The sequence below is a fragment of the Cyrtonyx montezumae genome, unplaced genomic scaffold, assembly GCF_038088225.1.
Source record: "Cyrtonyx montezumae isolate F1298 unplaced genomic scaffold, pur_monq_1.0 scaffold_6, whole genome shotgun sequence".
Classification (NCBI taxonomy): domain Eukaryota; kingdom Metazoa; phylum Chordata; class Aves; order Galliformes; family Odontophoridae; genus Cyrtonyx; species Cyrtonyx montezumae.
Window position 1 is genome coordinate 17,447,909 of NW_027072067.1, and position 19,790 is coordinate 17,467,698.

The 19,790-nt window shown below is 44.0% G+C and overlaps 1 protein-coding gene across 3 annotated transcripts in view; it reads left to right on the plus strand.

Annotated features, from left to right (window-relative positions):
* The window catches only part of LOC136056980 (contactin-4), a 247,937-nt gene that overhangs the window by 142,837 nt on the left and 85,310 nt on the right, over positions 1-19,790 (plus strand). For all 3 annotated transcript variants that reach the window (XM_065749412.1, XM_065749411.1, XM_065749413.1), the window contains exons 4-5: positions 12,008-12,134; positions 12,823-12,998. In XM_065749412.1, coding sequence (XP_065605484.1) covers positions 12,008-12,134; positions 12,823-12,998 — 303 coding nt within the window. The remainder of the gene's footprint in view (positions 1-12,007; positions 12,135-12,822; positions 12,999-19,790) is intronic.

The following is a 19,790-nucleotide window of genomic DNA, read 5'->3' on the forward strand; positions in this document are numbered from 1 at the left end:
TGCTCTGCTCATTGTTTTTTTCCCCTTTTGTTTCCTAAAGGTGACAGAGAAACCTGAACGGGGGCTTGAGTGCCTGCTGTGCACGTGTTGTTTCCCTAATCAGCCCTTTTTGTTCGCATCTGTCCCTTGCTGGGGAGAGCTGAGGCCAGGATTGGTTGAGTGCATGTTTGAAAACTCATAAAGCCATTTGGTAAACCAGAGGAGCAAGCAGGGTGCCATGCAGCACAGATCTTTGCCAAGCATCACCTTAGCATTGCTGACAACGGGCAGCTCTAATGCAGAGCCTTTCTGCTTGCTGTGCTACAGGTGGTTGTTGAAAACAATCAATTTACAAAGAACCTTATTTTTTTTTTAGCTTTTCATGCTGTTAAAGCAAATTGGTATGTAATTAGATTTATATACTGAATAATCTCATTTGCATATCCAATTAATTCTTCCTGTTTTAATTTGTTAGGGTTGGATTCACATTAGTAGTAAAAATAACACTTAAACGAGCGAGGATTCGAATTCTGCTTTGCTATAATTTGTACGGGATGTTGTGTTAAAGGTTGGTCCTTTTCGAGGCTATTGAATAACACGGGAAAAGCAATCGAAAGAAAAGTAACCTGTGTTATGGAAGCAATAAATGTCTCTTTGAGCTGACCAAAGCGAACGCGTTGTGAATTCAGGCTTTTTAAGACACTTGCTCAGAGCTTGCAGTGCTTCGTGGCTATTAGCAGGGCACAACAGTCAGCATTTAACAGCAGAGAAGGCAGCGTGCTCGCGCTGTGTGCGAGGGTTTGTCTTCAGTTCAGCAGGGTGAGAGTGTCCGAGTGCATACGTATACCCCATGTGGGGGTTTTGTTAACAATCTGCCGGAGGTCGTTGCCCTTGGAGGTATAAAATGTTCTTGAAAAACTCCACTTTCTTTCATTCTGTGTAAAAATGAGGGCCCGGACTTGTGGCCTTTTATTGTTACGGGGCAGTTCATGAAAGAGGATTTGATTGCAAGGAAGGAAGCCATGGCAAGTGGTTGATACGGAAAACCTTGGAAACTCTCCGGGAGTTCCCTTCTCTGTCCGTGCACATCTCACTGTGCTGCAGCCCCAAAATACAGAGAAGGGTACAACTGGTGGCTGCCAACCAGTGGCAACCAGTCCCCGCGTGCTGGTTGTCTCGTGAGGAAGCAGCTACAACTTCCTCCTCCATAATAAACTGCGGAAGGGAGCCCGTGCCCCGGCAGCCTTGGCTAAGTCTACGTGCTATGAATAGATGTACAGATAATATATTCCCTTGCTTATTCTCTCTAATCTCTCTGTCTGCCTACTTTGTAAACTGCACTTGAGCAAGCTGCAAACAGCTTTTAGATTCTAAGGGCAGGAAAAGACAGCGCACATCCCCACGTGGCAGGGAACTAAGTGAGAATGACCTCTAGCTCTGAGGCACTTATTGAAAACCTATTTTAAATTGAATACACAAGCCAAGATAATACAGGCTGTTTGATAAGAAACATTAGAGAAATCCATAACATGAGGCTTTTTATTATAGGTTTATTACATCAATCTCTCCAGTGGGTAATGGAACTTGTAAATATACTCTTATGTAGGAGTCTCCTTGCGGGCTTTTTATTCATGCTGAAGTAAGCACAGCAAACTTATTTGCTGTCAGGGTACATTGAATTTAAGATTAGTATTTATTTTGGTTCTAAAGAGGTTTGGCTTTTGTGAATTGGTGCTGGAGCGGAGGCTGCGGCGGCAGCAGGAGAGGTGCATGCCACTGTCCTCAGGACAGACCCAACAGGGGGAAAGTGATCAGTATTTAAGGGTAATACTGCGTTATTGCACTTGTAAGAGCAGTCTCTTTGTACCATAGTTAATGTTTGCTCTTTAGTACTGATATGCCTTCAATTCTTTCCCAGAGGTAAACAGCGTTGTGCTGCTGTGGCAATAGGGCAGCACGCTTTTGCTTGGTTGGGAGAGATTAATGGTGCATCTGTGCTGAGTTGAGTTAAGAAAAAGTTTGCACAGAAGTTCAAAGGGTAAAGGAAGCTGAAATTGTAGCAGTGCTAACAAGCAAACAAAAATCTTACCAGCTCCAAGTTTGTTCATTGGAGGACGGAGTGATTAATTGGTAGTTAATTTAATATAGGGACAAATCTATTCAATTAGAAGATGTTAATTGCAAGGACCAAAAACCTTCTAAAGTGCCAGCAAAGTCAGCATTTAACACATTATTTTAACAGCTCGACTGCTGTGCAGTTAATTCCTGTTCTAAATACAGGGTTGTACTTTCATTCATACAACTGCACTACAATAGCTTATGTATAAATTATATTCTTCTAATTTTTCATTGCATAGCTCAAGTGCATTCTTTGAACTGCGGAGCTCCTGCCAAGTCTCATGGCCTTCGATTGGGTTGGTCACCACTGAAGTCCATTCTGTATTTCCAGCATGGCAGAGATGCACACCGTGCATTGGCAGGGGCAGGTTGGCAGCCCTTCGAGGACTTGCAGCAGTCTCTGGTTGCCAGTGAGGCACCAGCAGACCCAGTCAGAAGGCTCTTTGTAGTGCAGTTCTCAATCCACTATAATCCTTAATTTTCAAAAGCGAGAAACCCATTATTTCTGTAATTGTAATGAAAGGACTGCTGAAGCAGTGCACATTATTTCGATTACCCATTAAGCCTTCCCTTCACTAGAATGAAATGATATGATTTTTGTTGGTTTTCTCACTTTTAACTTCTGACTTTTTTACAAAAAAAAAACCAACCAACCTCCCAGACCCAGCATCCAAAACCAAACCAAAACGAAAACTTTCCTAGCCCTGGTTGTCTTCCAGTTGCCAGTGCTGCTGAGAGTAATGATATCAGCTCTTTTGGCGTCTTCCTGATGTTTGAGGTGATTTCCATTAAAATACAGCATAAGATAGCATTGATTAGTTTGCACTGGAGCTCTAATCTGTAGCTGTTATGAAGGTTTGGGTGACCTGCTGGTGCAGTTTGAGCAGGCATGATGTACTGACTGATTCATTGCACTGGATCACATCCAAACAGCGAAATATATAATTTCTCATTGAGCAATAAAATAAATCCACTCGTGATTGTAAAGTAATAGGCCTCGGTCAGGTGACTTTCTCTTAAAGAAACACTTCATCTCCCTTCCATTCAACTGCTTGCTCTCCTGGTTGATATTTAATTTGTCCTTTTGTTACTGTGATCATTTTACTGCAGTGTTGGAGCTTTTCCTAATGTCCTCTTTCTAACATGAAAATAAGAGCCTCCTTGGGGGGACTGCCAGCTCTAGATCCTCTCGGGATGCAATTATTGTGTTTGTCTGCCATGCCCCTCAGTGCTAAGATCACCCCCTCTACCAGAGCTCGGCTGTGCCACCTGCATTCAGACACATCTGTGCTATTTGCACTCATGTAAGCCCTCTGCTTGGACCTTCTGTTGCTGGAAAGGCTGTTGATGCTTTGGTAGGTGTAGTGCTACCTGTCACAGTGATGCTGACTGTTGGCCAGTTGTTGGTAGGAGCTGTTATTTCCAGCAGGTCGAGGTCTCATTTGAAGTAGTCAATCTCAAGTCACTCTGTTTCACATAGTGTGCTTGAAGCATTTGTTTGCTCCATGTGAAGATCTAGGATTCTCAATAAGCAGCAAAAACTTAATGTTGATCTTTAGAGTTCTTTGGTAGCTGTCGCTCTTTGATGTCCTTATATTGCATTAAGGTCTGCGCTTCAGGGGGCAGTTCCCTCCTGCTGTAAGAAGCACATTAAAAAGGAGATTTTCTTCCAGAATCTGCCTTGGGGTTGAGGCCTGAGTTCCCCTTTGGCACTGAGGCCATCCTGCTATCCTACCACACTTCTGTAGAGAAGTGAGAAGTGCCTGAAAGTGCAGTCTGGCAGTGTTAATACCAGACAGAGAAAAGATTTTGCTTGCAAACACCGTCAGTCAGAGAGGTTTCTGAAGGTGCTACATCCTGATGTAAGAAGTCATGAAGTCAGAGTTTTGACAGCTATTACTGATTTTTCATCCCTGCTGCGTTACTTAAAGTTCATAACATTTTTTAAAAATTAAAAGGGCGTAATACCAGTGGGCAGATTGCACAAATCGTGCTCCTGGTTGCTCTTCTGATTTCTATCGGTCGAACTCCAGGAGCCTGATTTCAGCTGCTCTCAGTTTGGCATTCTGCCGTGCTGATGTTAACGCTAGATTTGCACGGGACCCTGTGTTTGTGTTCAGACGTCTCTGTGTGAGCACTGCAGAGCCTTTTGTACCTGCTCCACTGAGAGTTGCAGATAAATTAAAAAAATAATAGGTAAAAATTAAAAATTGGAAAAAAAAAAACCACCCACAAAACTTGAGGGGCAGCTCCTCAAACATGCCCTGAGTTGGTGCTGTTCCACCGACTGCAGTGGAGTGATGGAGGTTTACACCGGCTGAGGTGCCAGGCTGGTGTCCCACCAGCAGACTTCAAACGCCTTAAATCCATTTACAGAACGTAACTACCTGGGGATTAAACACTGGATCCTGTTTAGGGGATTAAACACTTTACTGCTTTGGCAGCAGTGGGAAATCCTATGAGGTTTGTGCATGCATGGCTCAGCACCATGATGCTGGGCAGTGGGGTGTCTCAAGAGGACAGGCAATTCACAGAAGTCCCAGAGAGGCATCCCTCATTCTTCCAAATAGTAATGCTTTGTTCTTGAAAAGCCAGAGCCAGGGCAAGTTTCTCCTGGCACGGACTGCTGTGTTAGTTATATGCTGTAATGAGATAGGTGGAGCTTTTGCACTTCTCTGATCTCTTTTGACCAGTCTTGCAGCCCGGTTGGCTTGAAGGAGTTCCTTTAAAGAAATGAGAGAGTCGAGCTGTGCTGGTGGAGCAACCTGCCAAGGCTGAGGTTACAGAGCCAGAGGCTGTGTGCGCTGCAGCGCAGGAGCTCCGGCGTGAGCCATGGAAAAACGTGGCTCTACACTCAAAAGTTAGAGCCAGCGTGGTTTAAACATCTCACACAGCAGCTCCGTGCTGCTGCACGCCTCCTCATCACTGCTGGAGGAGCTGGCCGTGGAGCTGAAGCCATCCCAATGCACCCCTGTGTGCACAGTGCTGCGTTTCCTTGCCATCACTGCAAAATGTGTGCCTGTGACCCAGAACAAACAGATTTACAGTGCCCTGCTGACAAACCAAGCACCATGCAGTGTTTTCTGACCAGTGACACAGTGAGAACTAGGTTCCCATGCCTGCCAGCACGATTCCCCACCAGCACTGCCCACAAGGCGCTGGCAGCTCGAGCTGCTCATTTGCAAATATTTGAGAACTGCCTAAACCGCTCTGTAAATAGCTGGCTAAGAGCTGGCAGGGGTCGGCTTTCCTTCTGACAAAGCCTGGTGGACTTTCACCTGCACGGAGAACACCAGGCTTCACCTTGAGGTGGTGTGCAGAGCTCCTTTCACCTTGGATGTTTCCGCAGAGTTGGGCTCCGTGATCGATGCGGAGCTGGCATGTGATGCCAGAGTTGTCTTTGTTTTTCAAGCAATAGATGATGCAGAGATTATAGGTTATTGCTCCAGGGACTTCTCCTTTCTCAGACTCCAGGACTTTTCAATGTGAGTATTCTGTAGCATCTTACTGCCTGCTGTTGGGGCAGGGAGGATCTGTTATCCTGCTTTCTACCTACCTTCCTTATTATACAAATTAATACAATATACTAAAGTTCAAGGAGATGCCGAGGATAGGAAATATGCTTTTAAATTGAAATATGCATGCAGACATAGTACTTGAGCTTTTTTTTTGTTTAATATCCACTTTATAGTACCTGTCATACTCAACTGAAAGTCTTAGAATAACGATGTGAGTTCTTCTTGGAAGGAGGCAATTATATCAATATCACCAATTTTACTAATAAATCAATAGCTCATTAGAACAGACCTTTGAAACATTTATAATGCCGTGTCCACAAATAGATCTGCAGGAAACACCTGGCTCTGGTGGAATCTGTTGTCCTTGGAAGGAGGATGGAGTGCAGTTGGAGCAGCTTTGTACTCACAATGGCATCTGTGCCAAGGCTTGGCCAGACAGCAGGGGGACAGACGTTACACACAGTCTGATAGTGATAGGACCAGGGGGAATGGTTCTAAACTAGAAAAGGGGAGATTTAGGTCAGATATTTGCGTTGTTATAGCAATGGTCTTATGGGAACATAATGAAAATGACGGAGGAAAAGGTTTCTGGGGGCTGAATGCTGGGTTTTGGTGGGGCTCGGTTGGTGATGAGCTGGTGTCATCGTGATGGATGTACTCCTGGCCACAGCACAGCTCTGTGATAACTGTGTGTGGCCTGCAAGGATCATTCGTGTTAAATCCCTTAGTTAAATCTACAGGGATGAACTGTTTATGATCATTTTCTTGGTCATTCCATCTTGGTTTACGTATTTCCAACGACTGTTTGACATACAAGTGTTACGCAGCCGTTGTTCAGAACATGCACAAAAGTTTGTTAATTCATTTCTTAAAATCAGAACGTGGGTCTTTGTTCTTTTAATAAGAAACGCATGCATTTTTTATTACTGCCCAACAGTAGCAACAGCTCTGTGGTGTTAACAATAACACGAGCATTTTAATTTCCCGTTTGGTCCCTTGATTCTGTGGTTGGATATAGAACAGCGCTGTCTGATTTCATCAGGGCTGGATCTTAACTTACAAAACATTACAACAAGATTGTTTGTTGCTTATGCATTTAAAAGCGTCTCTCGGAAGCATCCCTTTGGTGATTTCTCCTATTTCAGCACTGGAGCACACAGCAGGCTCTGTGTTATCTTTTGTAACCGATCCTACGGCTGAGGTGCCCATGTTGTTGTTCTAATTACTCAGAGCACCATCCTGGGCCAACGCCACCTCAGCAGAGCAGGGTGAGTTTATCAGTTTATTCTCCTGATGTCAGCTGTGATGACTCAGGGAAGGCTGCTCGCTGAAGGAATTGGTGATTTTCTGCAGCAGCGGAGATAAATTCCTTTTTGTCATATACAGAATAGAACATCTGTGATTACAATCACGCTGTTGACTTACGAAGATAACACCAATTACATTCCATTAAATGAGGTTTTTGTTGTAGGACAAGGCGCGCGTTACGCTGCACCAGGGCGTCTAGACCCGGTAGGCAAAGCACGAGGCAAACACGCTGCTTTGGCATGTATGGAGCAGGTAGCAAGTTAGCACTCCACAAATCAAATGTTTTAGGCATTCGGTATAATTAATCATCTGGCATTTAAAGAGGGGAAATCAGTGCTGCTGCAGTGCAGGCTGGGAAGGTTTGGAGACCAATTCCAGGCTCCGCAGGGCTGGGCAGAAGCAGCTGCTCGGGCTGGCCCTGACCTCCCGTAATTGATGGACCCCACGCTCAGTGCTGGGGTGGATGCGTTTAACCTTGCTGTGATTCACAGTGCCCCAGGCATTTGGGTCACCCGTAAATGGAGTCGTGGGCTCTGCTTTGTCCCCATTTCAAATTCCAGCGCAGTCCTGTGCCTGCTTTTACAAGAGCAGAGATTCATTTCTTCCCGTCGTCTGAGCGTTGGGGATCCTCCGGATTGTTACGGTTTCATTACGTCTCGGAGGAGTACCTGACACTGCTGTTGAACTCGGCCATCAGGCTCCTGCCTGTCACACGTCAACTGCCTAGCACAGCTTTCTGCATTACCCAGTACAGCAGTGAGCTGGGGCATAGACACCACTCAGTGTGTGGTGAGGATGAGGCAGAACAGAGCCTTGTGTCTTCTTCCACCTTTGCTCGTGATGAAAGTACCTGACTGTGTTGTTGTGTTTCCTTCTTCCTTTATTCTGACTGGTTTTGTTCCTTAATACGTGGCTCAGCCATGTCATGTACAGGTGTGGTGGGCAGCCTGGGTACAGGCTCCAGCGTGCAAAGCCAATGCCTTTCCCTTCTCAAATCTATTTGAGGCCCATTTTTTGTTGCTTTTGTTTGGGAAGGGCCTGAAAGCAGGCCTTGTTTGTTGAGGCACATGAATTATTCTTAGCGGGAGTGCCTGATTTAAAAACATCCAGATGTTCCAAAGCCATTAGCATCACGTGCATGTACAGTTGAGATTAGCAGAAGCGAGGAGCACAAAATAAGTGAAACTTTCCAGGTCCTGAGGAGTTGCTTTTCCCATAGTGCAGTTTTTTCTTGAAAAAAATTCCGACCTGTGGCTCTGTAGAGTAAACAGCATCCATAGCAGGACCCAATTCCCCCGCTGCCAACAGGGAGAGGATTTTTGTCATTTATGCTGGATGTACTCCACAAATTCTCTCTTCAGTTATTATCTTTCCCTACAGTGTGTAATATTCATTTAAACCTTCTCTCAAATTAGCCGTAACTTTCAATGAAAGCTGAAGCAGTTCTGTGTAGCTAACGAGATCCATCACCGGGGCCTAATGTTCAGAGAGAGAAAGAAAGGACTCACCTGTTCATCTGAGTTAACCTCGGCTGACACTCTTCATGTTTCAGTTCCTCGAAAGTGCAGTAGGAAAACAGGCACTGAGCATTGGGCTGATGGAGGGTTACAGGAAGATCTGCTTCATTTGGGATGTGTTTGAGTAGATCTGCTGTTTTTCAGTCTACTTCGTGATTCACTGGAAATATATATATTTCAAGCTAGGATAGCAGAATGTTCTAAATTATCTATCACATTCTGTCCAACAGCATATGGGCATGCACCTCATAGTGTGTTTAAAAGTGATGCGTATATCATGAAATCTACTGTAATTTCCTATACCCCACATCTTACTGAAAGACATACAGTTCTCTCGAGGGAGGCAGAACCAGAGTGGCAGTACATTTGTTTCATCTGACAGGGGCAAAAGGAGATTTTTGGTAACCAGTCTTGTTTGCAGCTTCTCTAAGCTCGAGGCAGCTCAGTGCTCCTTCTGGGTTAGCTCATCTTGGGCTTGAGCAAAGGAAATGTCACTCATTAAAATAAATTCTGTCACTGGGAGAGTGGCTTAAGGGCTAGCTTGCCCAGGAAGGCTCCTTACTGTGCTTTCCCAGGGCAGTAACAAACCTGTAAGGAGCAGCACAGGTTGTAGAATAGCTGCTGAAATTTGTAAGGCACAAAGTGAGCTGTAATAACTGAAGAGAGCGAGGGAAGCTTTCATTCACTATGTATGTGTGTATGACATCATCATCCAGGTCAGTCAGATGCCTCAAGGAGAGCCTGGTGAACACAGAAGAGGGGAAGCAGGAAGCCAGCTTAGAAAGTGCCATCTTTCGTCACCAGTAGGTTCTTGGGTCAAGTGATGCTTGTCATTGATAGCTGAGAATGGGATATTGGAGCTACGTGGCTGCATGTCCCTGAGCACCTCAAGGCAATGGGAATGATGTTGCCACTTTTATAAAAATTGTGTGAAATCCACAATGAGAAGCTGTCTGAATAGCAAGACTTAGATTCTGCAGAACTGCATTAAAGCAATGCATTTGCCTATGCAGATGCTAAACTTGGGAGATCCCTTTTTATCCAGTATTTATTACAGTACTTGTAATTTTCTACTTATTTAATTCTATTTATTACTGAACATGTAGTGGTTTTGAGTCAAATCCTCACCTTCCCTAAGGTGCTGGGCCCAGCTGTGTTCACACAGTGCAGCAGGGTCTGGGCTGGCTGTGATTGGGCTCCAGCGAGGGGAGGCTGCAGATGAGATTAAATTTGGACTTGTTTGTCTGGATTATACACCAGCAGCAATAAGAGAAGAAAGAGGAGACACACAGAATAATTTTACCTGCACGGTGTGGCAAGGTTCTCTTCCCCTCGTGTCTCTACTGATACGCTGATGGCTGTTCTCACCAATCCTCACTCAAAGCACAGCAGTCACCACACCAGGTTTGTTCTGTGTGGGGACAATCTGTGGGGAGGGCAGATGTGTTCTTGCCATGTGAAAATTGGATGTTAGACGGCATCAGCATTAGACGACGTGATTTTCGGAGAGCGGTTTTGTTTGGTGATCTTTTGTGAGCTTCTGTTTGGCTGTGCCCTAAGACCAGTGCCCCCGTGACACCAGGCCGTACTCCTGCAGCCGAGGGACACACTGAGTGTCAGAAGGTTGGACTCTTTCTTTTGTGGTGTGTGTTTCCCAACTCAACCTTCTGTTTTTTGATGCAACGTGTGTTTTCCCCCGATCGGAGGCTCGGACCTGTAGCACGATGTGATGCAATATATATTGACGTGTTCTAATTGAAGTAACACTGAATGACAGCATGGCGTGACTTGCGTGCTCACAGGGACACAGGTGACACGAGCAGTGCAGCACATCCCTGAGTTACGTGGGGTGGTTTGGCTCATGCCTTCCCCAGTGGGATGGAGCTCCTTCAGGCGAGGAGCCCCACACCAGGCCAGCTTCTGTGTTTACCATTAGAAAATGAAAATGTATTTTAATTCTTCTGTTTTCAAACCCATTAATATAGCCCTCGGAGCTATAATCTTTATGGGCCAGATTGTAATATTCTCTCTCGCAGCAAATGAATCAGTGCAGCTGGTTAAGGAGCAGAACAGCCCTGGGTCTTGGAAACCAGTCAGGATTTCATCATCTAGCCCTCTATGCTTTATGGCTATTATTATCTTTTTCTGCCAGCAACAGTAAGTTGCACACAGGTGTAATTTAAAGTGAGAGATGATGTGGAATGTGTTTTGAATAATAGATAAGTCACAGTCAGAGATCGTTAACGTATAATTAAAAATAAAGATAAATACAAGTGATATGGCTCTGTGCTTCGTGTAGACTCTTTTGTGGCAGTACCTGAGGAGGAGACGTGGGAGAGGTTGTCCCATCATAATCTTCCCAGCAGAGCCTCTCTGAAATCATCCGATGGAAAAGATGGAATAAAGGGTCATTGTTCCACCTGCTAACGAACCCAGCTGGCTCTCCCAGCCCCGAGGGTGTGCAGGCTGTCCACATCTTCTTCTGTTCATTCCCCTTCTTGTTTTTTGTACATCCTACCATCATTTTTTAATATATTCTTTCTCTTCTGACCTCCTGCACCCACCAATTCCCTGTTTGTCCACCCAGGTGCACTCATGGCACCGGAGCAGCCCATAAGCTGTAGGTTCAGGCTGCCTTGTGTTGGTACACAGCACGGTGGGAGCCTTTGAGCTCCCTGCACTTTGGGTTCATGTCAGCCATCACTTGTACTTGTGAAATATGTTTCTAGTGCTTTCTGATGGTCTTCAATGTATACTTGAAAGAAACAAGCAGCATTTTGGATGTGGCCCACTGATCTTTTTTTCATCTCAATCCTAGGAAATGAGTTCGAATGTACGTATGCATTACGTATCCTTTATTAATAGCCTTTTTAGTTCAGGGAACATTTTTGACATGGAAATCTTACACAAAAATGGGTTTTGTCGTGTCCCAGGGTCAGAAATACCAACTCCTTGGCTTTTCCCTGATTGGATTCTACCACTTTTGTTGGAATTTTGCTTTCAGGAGGGATGCCCAGTATAGCAGGAGAAGAAAAATCCATTTAGGTATTTTGAAGCCTTTGCATACTTTCAGTGTTCAGCTGCTGCTCTGCAAACCCGAAGTGTTTGCTGTCGTTAGGTACAAATCTGGCTGCTCTGCATGTTTTCTGCTGGTTATAAGATTGTAAGAGGTGACCAAAGCAGTATTGTTGTGCAATGTGCTCTATGGCTGTATTTGATAACGTGGGTTTTTTAATTTACAGGGAAACATTTTCAGTTTTTCACGGTGAAATTAAACATCCCGAGTTTAATTGAGCTGTGTTTTGGCCACGGGCTCAGACCTGTTCCCATTCGTCGAATTTCAAGTTCAGTTTCAATCTGCCCTCTCCTTAGTGCGCAAATGTTGTCGTGAACATTGAGTCCATACACAACTCCATGGATTTGAAAGCTATACTTTTTTCTAAAGTCAATTGTAGTTACTACTTCTTTTTATAGGGTACGTGGTACCTGAACCTACCAAGGTACTATTTCAGCATCTGATGCGTGGAGATTGCTGCAAGTCTCACGTTTGCCTTCTCTTTCACACAGACGACAACATGCTGCACGGGCCGGTTTTCCTGCAGGAGCCCAGCAGTGTGATCTTCCCCTTGGATTCAGAGGAAAAGAAAGTGAAGCTGAACTGTGAAGTGAAAGGAAATCCCCGGCCAACCGTTGGGTTTGTGGCATCCTTCCCTATTCCCTTGCACACTCCTACAGAGGTGTCCCCAGCACCCTTCCTTGTATCAAAACAAAAGGCCACTTTGAAACCTGTCGGGGTGATAAGACCTCAGCCCCCACGCTGCCTTCTGCCACAAGTGACTACTTAATGCACCAGACGGTGCTGATTTGCTCGTGCAAACATACTCTGTGTTTCCCTGCATGCATTTGGGCAGGGGGAGCTGCTGGGAGGCGGACGGCGGCGGGGCGACAGTTGCTGTAAATTGAGGCAGCGTGCTGCTGCAAATTCTCAGTGCCCCAGTTAGTGGAAACATCCGCCAGTGAATTTGTCTTAAATTGAAAAACAAACAGGCAGCTGAGGCAGGAGGGGAAGGGAGGCCTCTGTGGGTTTGAACGGTTTAAAGATTCTGTTTCTGGGACTTCCTCTTGCAAAATGATTAATTCCGAAGAGCAGCAGCACCAGCAACAACTACAGAAACATTAATCATATCAGAGACTGAAATACGTGTCGAGGATATTGCTCTTTCTGTTCAACACTGGAATATTTCAATACTGTGCACAAAACTTGCATTTTTTTTTTTTAAGTAGTCAGTCAAAGATGTTTTAAATCGTTATTTCCTACATGTTGTATTTTCAAATATCTATTAACGTGAGCGGGACTTAACTTCTGTCATTTTGTGCTATAGGTGGAAGTTAAATGGAACCAATATTGACATCAGTATGGATTACCGCTACAGCGCGGTGGAAGGCAACCTGTTGATCAATAATCCCAATAAAACCCAGGATGCTGGAACATACCAGTGTGTAGCAACAAACCCATTCGGAAGGATCGTTAGCAGAGAAGCAAAGCTTCAGTTTGCTTGTAAGTAAATGGCACTGCAGCTCCACTTCCCACAGCGTTCTAGGATGAGAGCAGTGCCGTCCTGCTTCTCATTGTCTGAGCTGGGTGTGGAGCAGAAAAGAGCTGGAATGTAAAGAGGAGCTGTGAGTGAGGAATAGATGTCTCATTTTATGTTCACATAGCCGTAGTATGCAGAGCGTAGTGTCTTTTTTTCTTGAGGAAGGGACCACCTGGTGAAGTAGCTGGCAAATGGGATCTCACTATTGATTCCTCCCACTGTGGAGAACTGATGCTTCAAGCGTCCTGAAGGGCTCTGCTGTTTAGAAAAACTGACTGTGATGTTTTTCATAACTTAAGTTTCAGTATTTAAGTACAGATTCGTGCAGGTGATATTTCTACCTGTGTGTGTAAAAGGGAAATCAGAGGCTGCGTCATATTTATTTTGGGTTAAATTCAGCTTTACAGCTGAGCATAGCAAAAGACACAATTCTTAATGTGAATCTGCATTATATGAAGTTAGGACAAGCTCTTTTGGAGTCCATAAGAGTGGGCAAATGATAGCACGCAACCACGAACCATCTTTTTTTCTCATCTAGTTGCAAAGGGAAAGGCAGAGAATGGATGAGCGGGTTTAAGGATGCCAACAAATGGCAAGTTCACACAAACATGAAAAGATGATTTGTAATGAGAAGTGTCACCCTGAGTGAAGCCAAACCCTTATGCTCCCCACTATAGTTTACAATGTATTATCTGCTGGCTTTTGACCTACTTGTGTTTGTGAATGACTGAAGTTGCATTTTCACTGTGGATGGTTAATGAGCTGCATCCTCATGAGCAACTCTGCTAAGTCCAGTGTTTAGTATGTTGGGTGACAGCTTCATATTGTGTTGGTCTGCTTCTCTGGAGCCCACGTGCTCACTGCAGGCTCTCAGATAATCCTCTGAAGCTTCACTGTTCAGAGCTCAGCATCTTTGCTGGGGTCTGATGCTAAAGAAGGCAGTCCTGTAAGGATGACCCAGTACAGGATTCCAGCTCCACAGACATGGGGCTCAGGCTTCAAAGTCCAGGCTGCTGGGCCTGATGCTGGCAGTGCAGTGCATTGCTTTCCTTGCATGCTTAAATACACTGATTGACCAGGAGCTTGAAAACACAGAAAACTCTGTTTGAGAAATAAGAAATCATCAACCTTTAACACTTTGTTTTGCTTCAGTTACAGAACGTTTGTTAAGTTCCCATTCGTTTATCTCTCCTGATGAATGATACATCTGGCAACAGTCTTTCAAGTTTTCAAGTTGACCAAATACAAGTTTTTTTTTTTACTGATTTTTAATTAAGATTGAATTCAAAAGTAAAGCTTTTCCTGTTAAGTTAATGATGGGGATCTTGAATAATAATTTGTTATTTTTGATTCTTAAATTTTCTTTTAGATAATAAAACTGTGTAATCAGATTAGAAGCATTTGGATTAAATAAAAAAAAAAGCATTAGCACTTATCAGGCTGGGCTCTACGCTTTCACAAACAGTAGATCATTTTGAGGTGTATAATCAAAGGGACTGCAGCCAGAATCAGCCAAATTATGGAATACACAGAGCTTATTCCAAAAGCTCTGCCTCTAAGAATGAATAAAGCTGGGCATGTTGATTAGCAAAGCTCATTTTTCAGCCTTGATGTACAAGATATCCAGATGCAGTAGCACTGCTTAACAGAGCTGCTTGCCCCTCTTTGATTTATTTTCAAATGCTATCAATTTTGCATTGCCTTCTGTAGGTTTTGGATGGAACAACCTAAAACACAGTGTGGGGAAGGCCCTTTCCAGCCCTGCTAAGCCTCTTTGTCCTCAGATGGCTCCCTCAGGATGTTGTCCTTTTTTCCAATTATTTTCCTTGCCTATTAGGCTCTGGAAAGCTGTGTTATTAGAGACTGTAGTCCGTGTTGTTTTTCCAGCCTGACTTGCTTGTTGTGTGATTTTGGCATCATCTCTGTTTTGCTCCCAAGGAAGGTTACTGCAAGCTCTTCTGAGGCCGTGGTCTGGGATTTTGAGCTATTTCTGCCCTTGTGGGTTAAACTCTCAGTCCTGGGGCATGGTTAATATATGTTTGTTCGTTCTGTGAGAGCTATATCATACTTTTCCGGCATCTTCACTGAGGATTAAGCTCAATCCAGCTATTCAGCCTCCCGTGTTGGGTCAGGGGGGTCAGCAATCTAATCTCTGAAATATGTATTTAGTTTCCAAACTCATGATGATGAAAGTGCTAATGTTTTCCTCCAGTACTTGCTTTGTGATATAGCTTTTACATTCTTTCTTCCCCTGCTCTGGTTGTCTCTGAAATAGAAAGATTTTTCAGAGGGGGAGGAATCTGCTGTGCCACAGTAACAGGGTATGGATAATGATACACTAAACCCTGTGCTTATACCAGTACTGGCACTCAGAAAATAAAAACACTTTTAAGTTCTGAGTATGAATCCTAATAATGGCTTTTCCAAAGAGATGTACAAAAACGCAGATGAAATAGATTAAATTATGTGCTTTTTATTTTCATTTATTTATTTATTTATTTATTTATAGGGGGTGGGGCTTAGCACAACAGTTTTATTTGCTGTAAGTACTTTTTGTTTGGAAATACCATTGAAGTCAGTAAGAAGCAATGCCTGGTGCAGCTCATGATGCAGCTCAGAGATGCACCTGGTTCATAGGTACATTAGGTTGGAAAGGACCTGCAGGATCATCTAGTCACTCAGATGTGATTAAAGTTGTTCACTCTGCTCTGACTCCGGATCTTGCTCCCATTTAAGTTGGAGATAAAAACTTGTATTGATTATTAGTGGCACCAGAGTGGGACCATGCCCCTCAGAAAATGATGAATGGGCACATTGCTCCACGTTGGCTCTGGCACAGCTTGGAGGTGTTGCACAGCTCTTAGGGGGTTCCCAGTGCAAGGGCACTTGTTCCAGGAGCAGCCCTGCCTGATGGCTTACATGGGCTGTGGGAGAATTTGAAGAATGGGATGCTAGCACTCAATGGTGTTAGCTGTGCATAAATGGTGTCTTACTGGTTAGTCTGTGATTCTATTTTGCCTGTCCTTTGCCTTTATACGTGCTTTGCTTTCCTGGTTTACTGACATCTTGCATTCCTCCAAACAAGCAGCAGATGCACTTTGTCAGTGCTGCTCATTCTAGCAATCAAACTTTGCGTACCAGCAGAAGTATTCGCTCTGTTTGCCACCTGCTCATGGGCACAGACTGAGGAGTTGTAGATACAGTTACTGAACTTGCACCCAAGCATCCCTTCTGGGATGACAAAAATGCTTTCCATTGTTCTTCCCAGCCAGGACCTGCTTCTTGGCTTGGCTGAAAACGTGGCTAAAAATACACTTTCTGAGAGTCTTCTTTTGCACAGTCAGGACAAACAGTTTGCTGAAGCTTGTGTTAGATAAGACTTCATGTTTTGAATGTGCTTCTTGCTGTATATGGGATGTGAGGTGGCTGTCTCTGGTGCTGGGCCGAGGCAGCAGCCCAAGCACTGTCTTTGTTCTCTTGCTATTGAATTGTTCAAACCATTTATAGAAGCTTTAACTTTCTTCTTTATTACCAGGAACGTATCCTTAACTGCAGGGAATCAAACTATTGTTTCTGAAAACTGTTCCTCCCCACGCTTTATTAAAGGGATTTGTTTTATCAAAGTGTTTCTGCAGAAATAATTGTTATGCATGAATTAGCAGATAGGACTCAGCACTGTGCTGTGCAAATGGTTGCAGAAAATACAATAATGATGTGGTTGTAATGAGAATACTTTGGGGCTTTGACCTGCTGTCCCAAAATAATTTTGCTACGATGGTAGAAAAAGAAAATTACTCCCAGCATTATACTGAAAAGGACTTTTTTCCATATTCCCATTGCTGGAATGATTCCTGTTCTATCTTGCACCCGAGCAAATCCCATAATTTTTGCTATTAGTTGCTAAGAAACAAATTATAATTGCTGCTCAAATTCTTTACTGTTGTACCCTCTCATTGCCCTGAAGTGCGTTCATTTTCTTTTTGAAGATTAAATGATCAATGAAGTAATTCTTTCAAGAACAATTAATAAGGAAAACATTTTCAGAAAAGCACCCAAGTATCTGTGCCTTCCCGGCTAAACAAACACGCGCGACAACAATCGCATTGATTGATCAATGAATTAATGCACTTCTGTTCTGCTGAACGAGGCATTTGGCACCCAAATTAAATCATTTCCGCAGTCATTACTAATGTCTGGGTGTTGAGAAAAGATGATGTGTTTTAAAGCTCCTGGAAGCGGAGGAGGTTGGGGCTTCGTGTGTTTTCTCCAGCGACAGACTGCAGCTGGGCTGCCTGCGTGCACTCCTGGCTCACGTGTTGCCCTGCTGGTTTGCAGCCTTGCCTTCAAATCCTTCCTGTCTTCATGTGTGCACCCTTACAGGTGGAGAAGTAGTGTCACAGCTCCCAGGAGCAAGGGCACAAGCTATTTCTGGTGACCCCATTTCTGTGGAGATGTAATGTTTAAATGACCTAGACAATCAGATAGCGTCTTGGGCTAGTTATGACAAATTTGATTCAAGAATGTCTCTTCCTGCGTGCAGGTAAATAGTCCTTGGCTCCTCTTGCAATATCCTTTCATGAAAAAAATACTATTCTTTAATTAATAAAGGTCGTATCCAAAGTTGGAGACTGGTACTGCAAAGGGCTCCCAAGGCTGGACTTCACGTGACACAGGGTGCTCTTTAACAAAAGAACAAGCAAACCACTTTGAATTTCTACCCATGCATGAGTGTTTGTGTCCTGTGCTAAAGCCCCTGAACTCAGCTGAGCAAGGCATGGCTGCCACTGTCAGCTCATCACCTCTGCACCTTTGCCTCACAGTCTCTGGTGGACAGAAAACTGGGTTAAGCTATGCGTAAGCTTTTCTTTTTTGGGTTTATTCTCTTTTTGATGAATAGGACCAACAGGGAGTACGTAACAGAGGATAGCTATATAACCTACTTTACTTTCATCTGCTGTAGCAGGGTCCTTAACGTAGAACAGAGGATTTTTCTCTGCTGTGTTTCCACCCAAGGGTTATAAATAGGACAAATACGTGGCAGCATGTTCGGGGGGGGGACACCTGTCTCAGGAGCTTTAGATCCCAGGTGGACCGCAGCTGTGGGCTCAACTCTGCTTTAGAAATGTGTGGTGCAGCAAGGCACAGGTCTGTTCTGTTCCTCTCAGTGTCTATTAATTTTACCTTTGACGTGTAAAATAAATAATATCGTAGATTCAAAGCATGCTTTTTTTTTTCAGATAACTGAGGGCTGGATCGTTAAGGCCCAAATGCAGGTGTAGTTTTTGGTCAGACTGAATGCTGACCTGGACCATGTTGATCTCAGTTTGATGTGGTCCAGCGATGGAAAGGTTTCCTTGCAGAAAGCTCTGCCGTTGCAGGAACTCTTTCTAGTTTTGAGGAGATTGTCTTTGCTAAATCATGCCAGGGTGCTGTGAAAAACTCCAGCTGGGTCTGGAAGGAAGGAAGAAGGGGTGTATCATTTTCTCTGATGCTCTGAATAAAACAATGAGTATTCGGATACTTCAAAATCCAGTAGATATCGCTACAGTTAGAGATCTGTTGACCTTAGGCTTAACTGGTCACACTGACTTCTCACCTTTCAATTTAGTGCCAGCACTGTTCTTACAGGCTTGATGGGTCATAAGGAAAAGCACAGAGATCCCGTGGTAAGCTTGAGGGGAGATGAGGATGAAGTCTTCCTTTTTCCTCCTTGGCTTTGTGCAGGATCTGATGGTGCTCCGTTTATCAGCCAAATCCCCCAAGCTCTCCTTCCTGAAGCCCTTTTAAGGTCCCTGTGCTACCAGCAGGGTGGCTTCAGGTCATTGCCCCTTCATTTCTTATCACTGGCTTATTGCAGAACCAGTGGATGTCATCAGACACCTGGCTCCCTCTTGGAAGACTGAAATGAGAATGCAAGTAAGCCATGAGAGTACGGAGCTGTGAGTATTAACATCCCTAGCGATTGTGTTAATCCTCTGAGTGGGCTTGTATTTGCAGAACAGTTTTCAGAGTTTTCATTTCCTAAGTCAAAGAATATGAGCTATAGAATAGTTATGTAGATGTTACTGGGGTCCAGTTTTGGCATAACTTCATACTATAGCTCAGCTATCTTCATTGGGTACATCCGTACCTCTGCATATCACTGATATGCACTTTTTAATTCTGATGGCAGCTAGAAGGATGCATAAATAGCACAGGAAATTAAATTGTACATTTAAATTATTATTTTGACAGCAGATGAAATAGCTTGGAAATGAAGATACCAATTTAAAGCAGTTCCAGGAGACCCTGGTCAAGCGCAGCCCATACCCAAAGGCAGACTGTGTCTTTCCAAGAAATCCCTTTGCTGCTGCTGGGATGCAAAGCCAATGTACAACAGATTTATCCTGGTGTCTGCTTTCATACTGGTTTGTTGTTTTTTTTTCTTTCCTATTTTCCATGTGCAAAGCAGAGCCTGGGGGTCAACGTTGGCATGTGAAGGGCAGCATAGCCTTAGATATGTTTGTCAAAAATTGCTTCTCTTTAGTTTCCTTGTTTGATGCAAATGTGACCACCACCTTATAGTTCACAAGAAGTGGGAGATAAGAAGAATGAAGAAGTATTTCATTAGTAGCCCTGTCTAGCATAATGTAGGACCTTTTCAGAAGCAAGCTGAGCAGCTGGGTAGCCTTTAAGACCAGCTTCTCATTTGTGTTTCTGTCAACTAAAGGGAAACTCCAAGGTCAGCAAGCTTGAGGAATACTGTTTTGGATTAT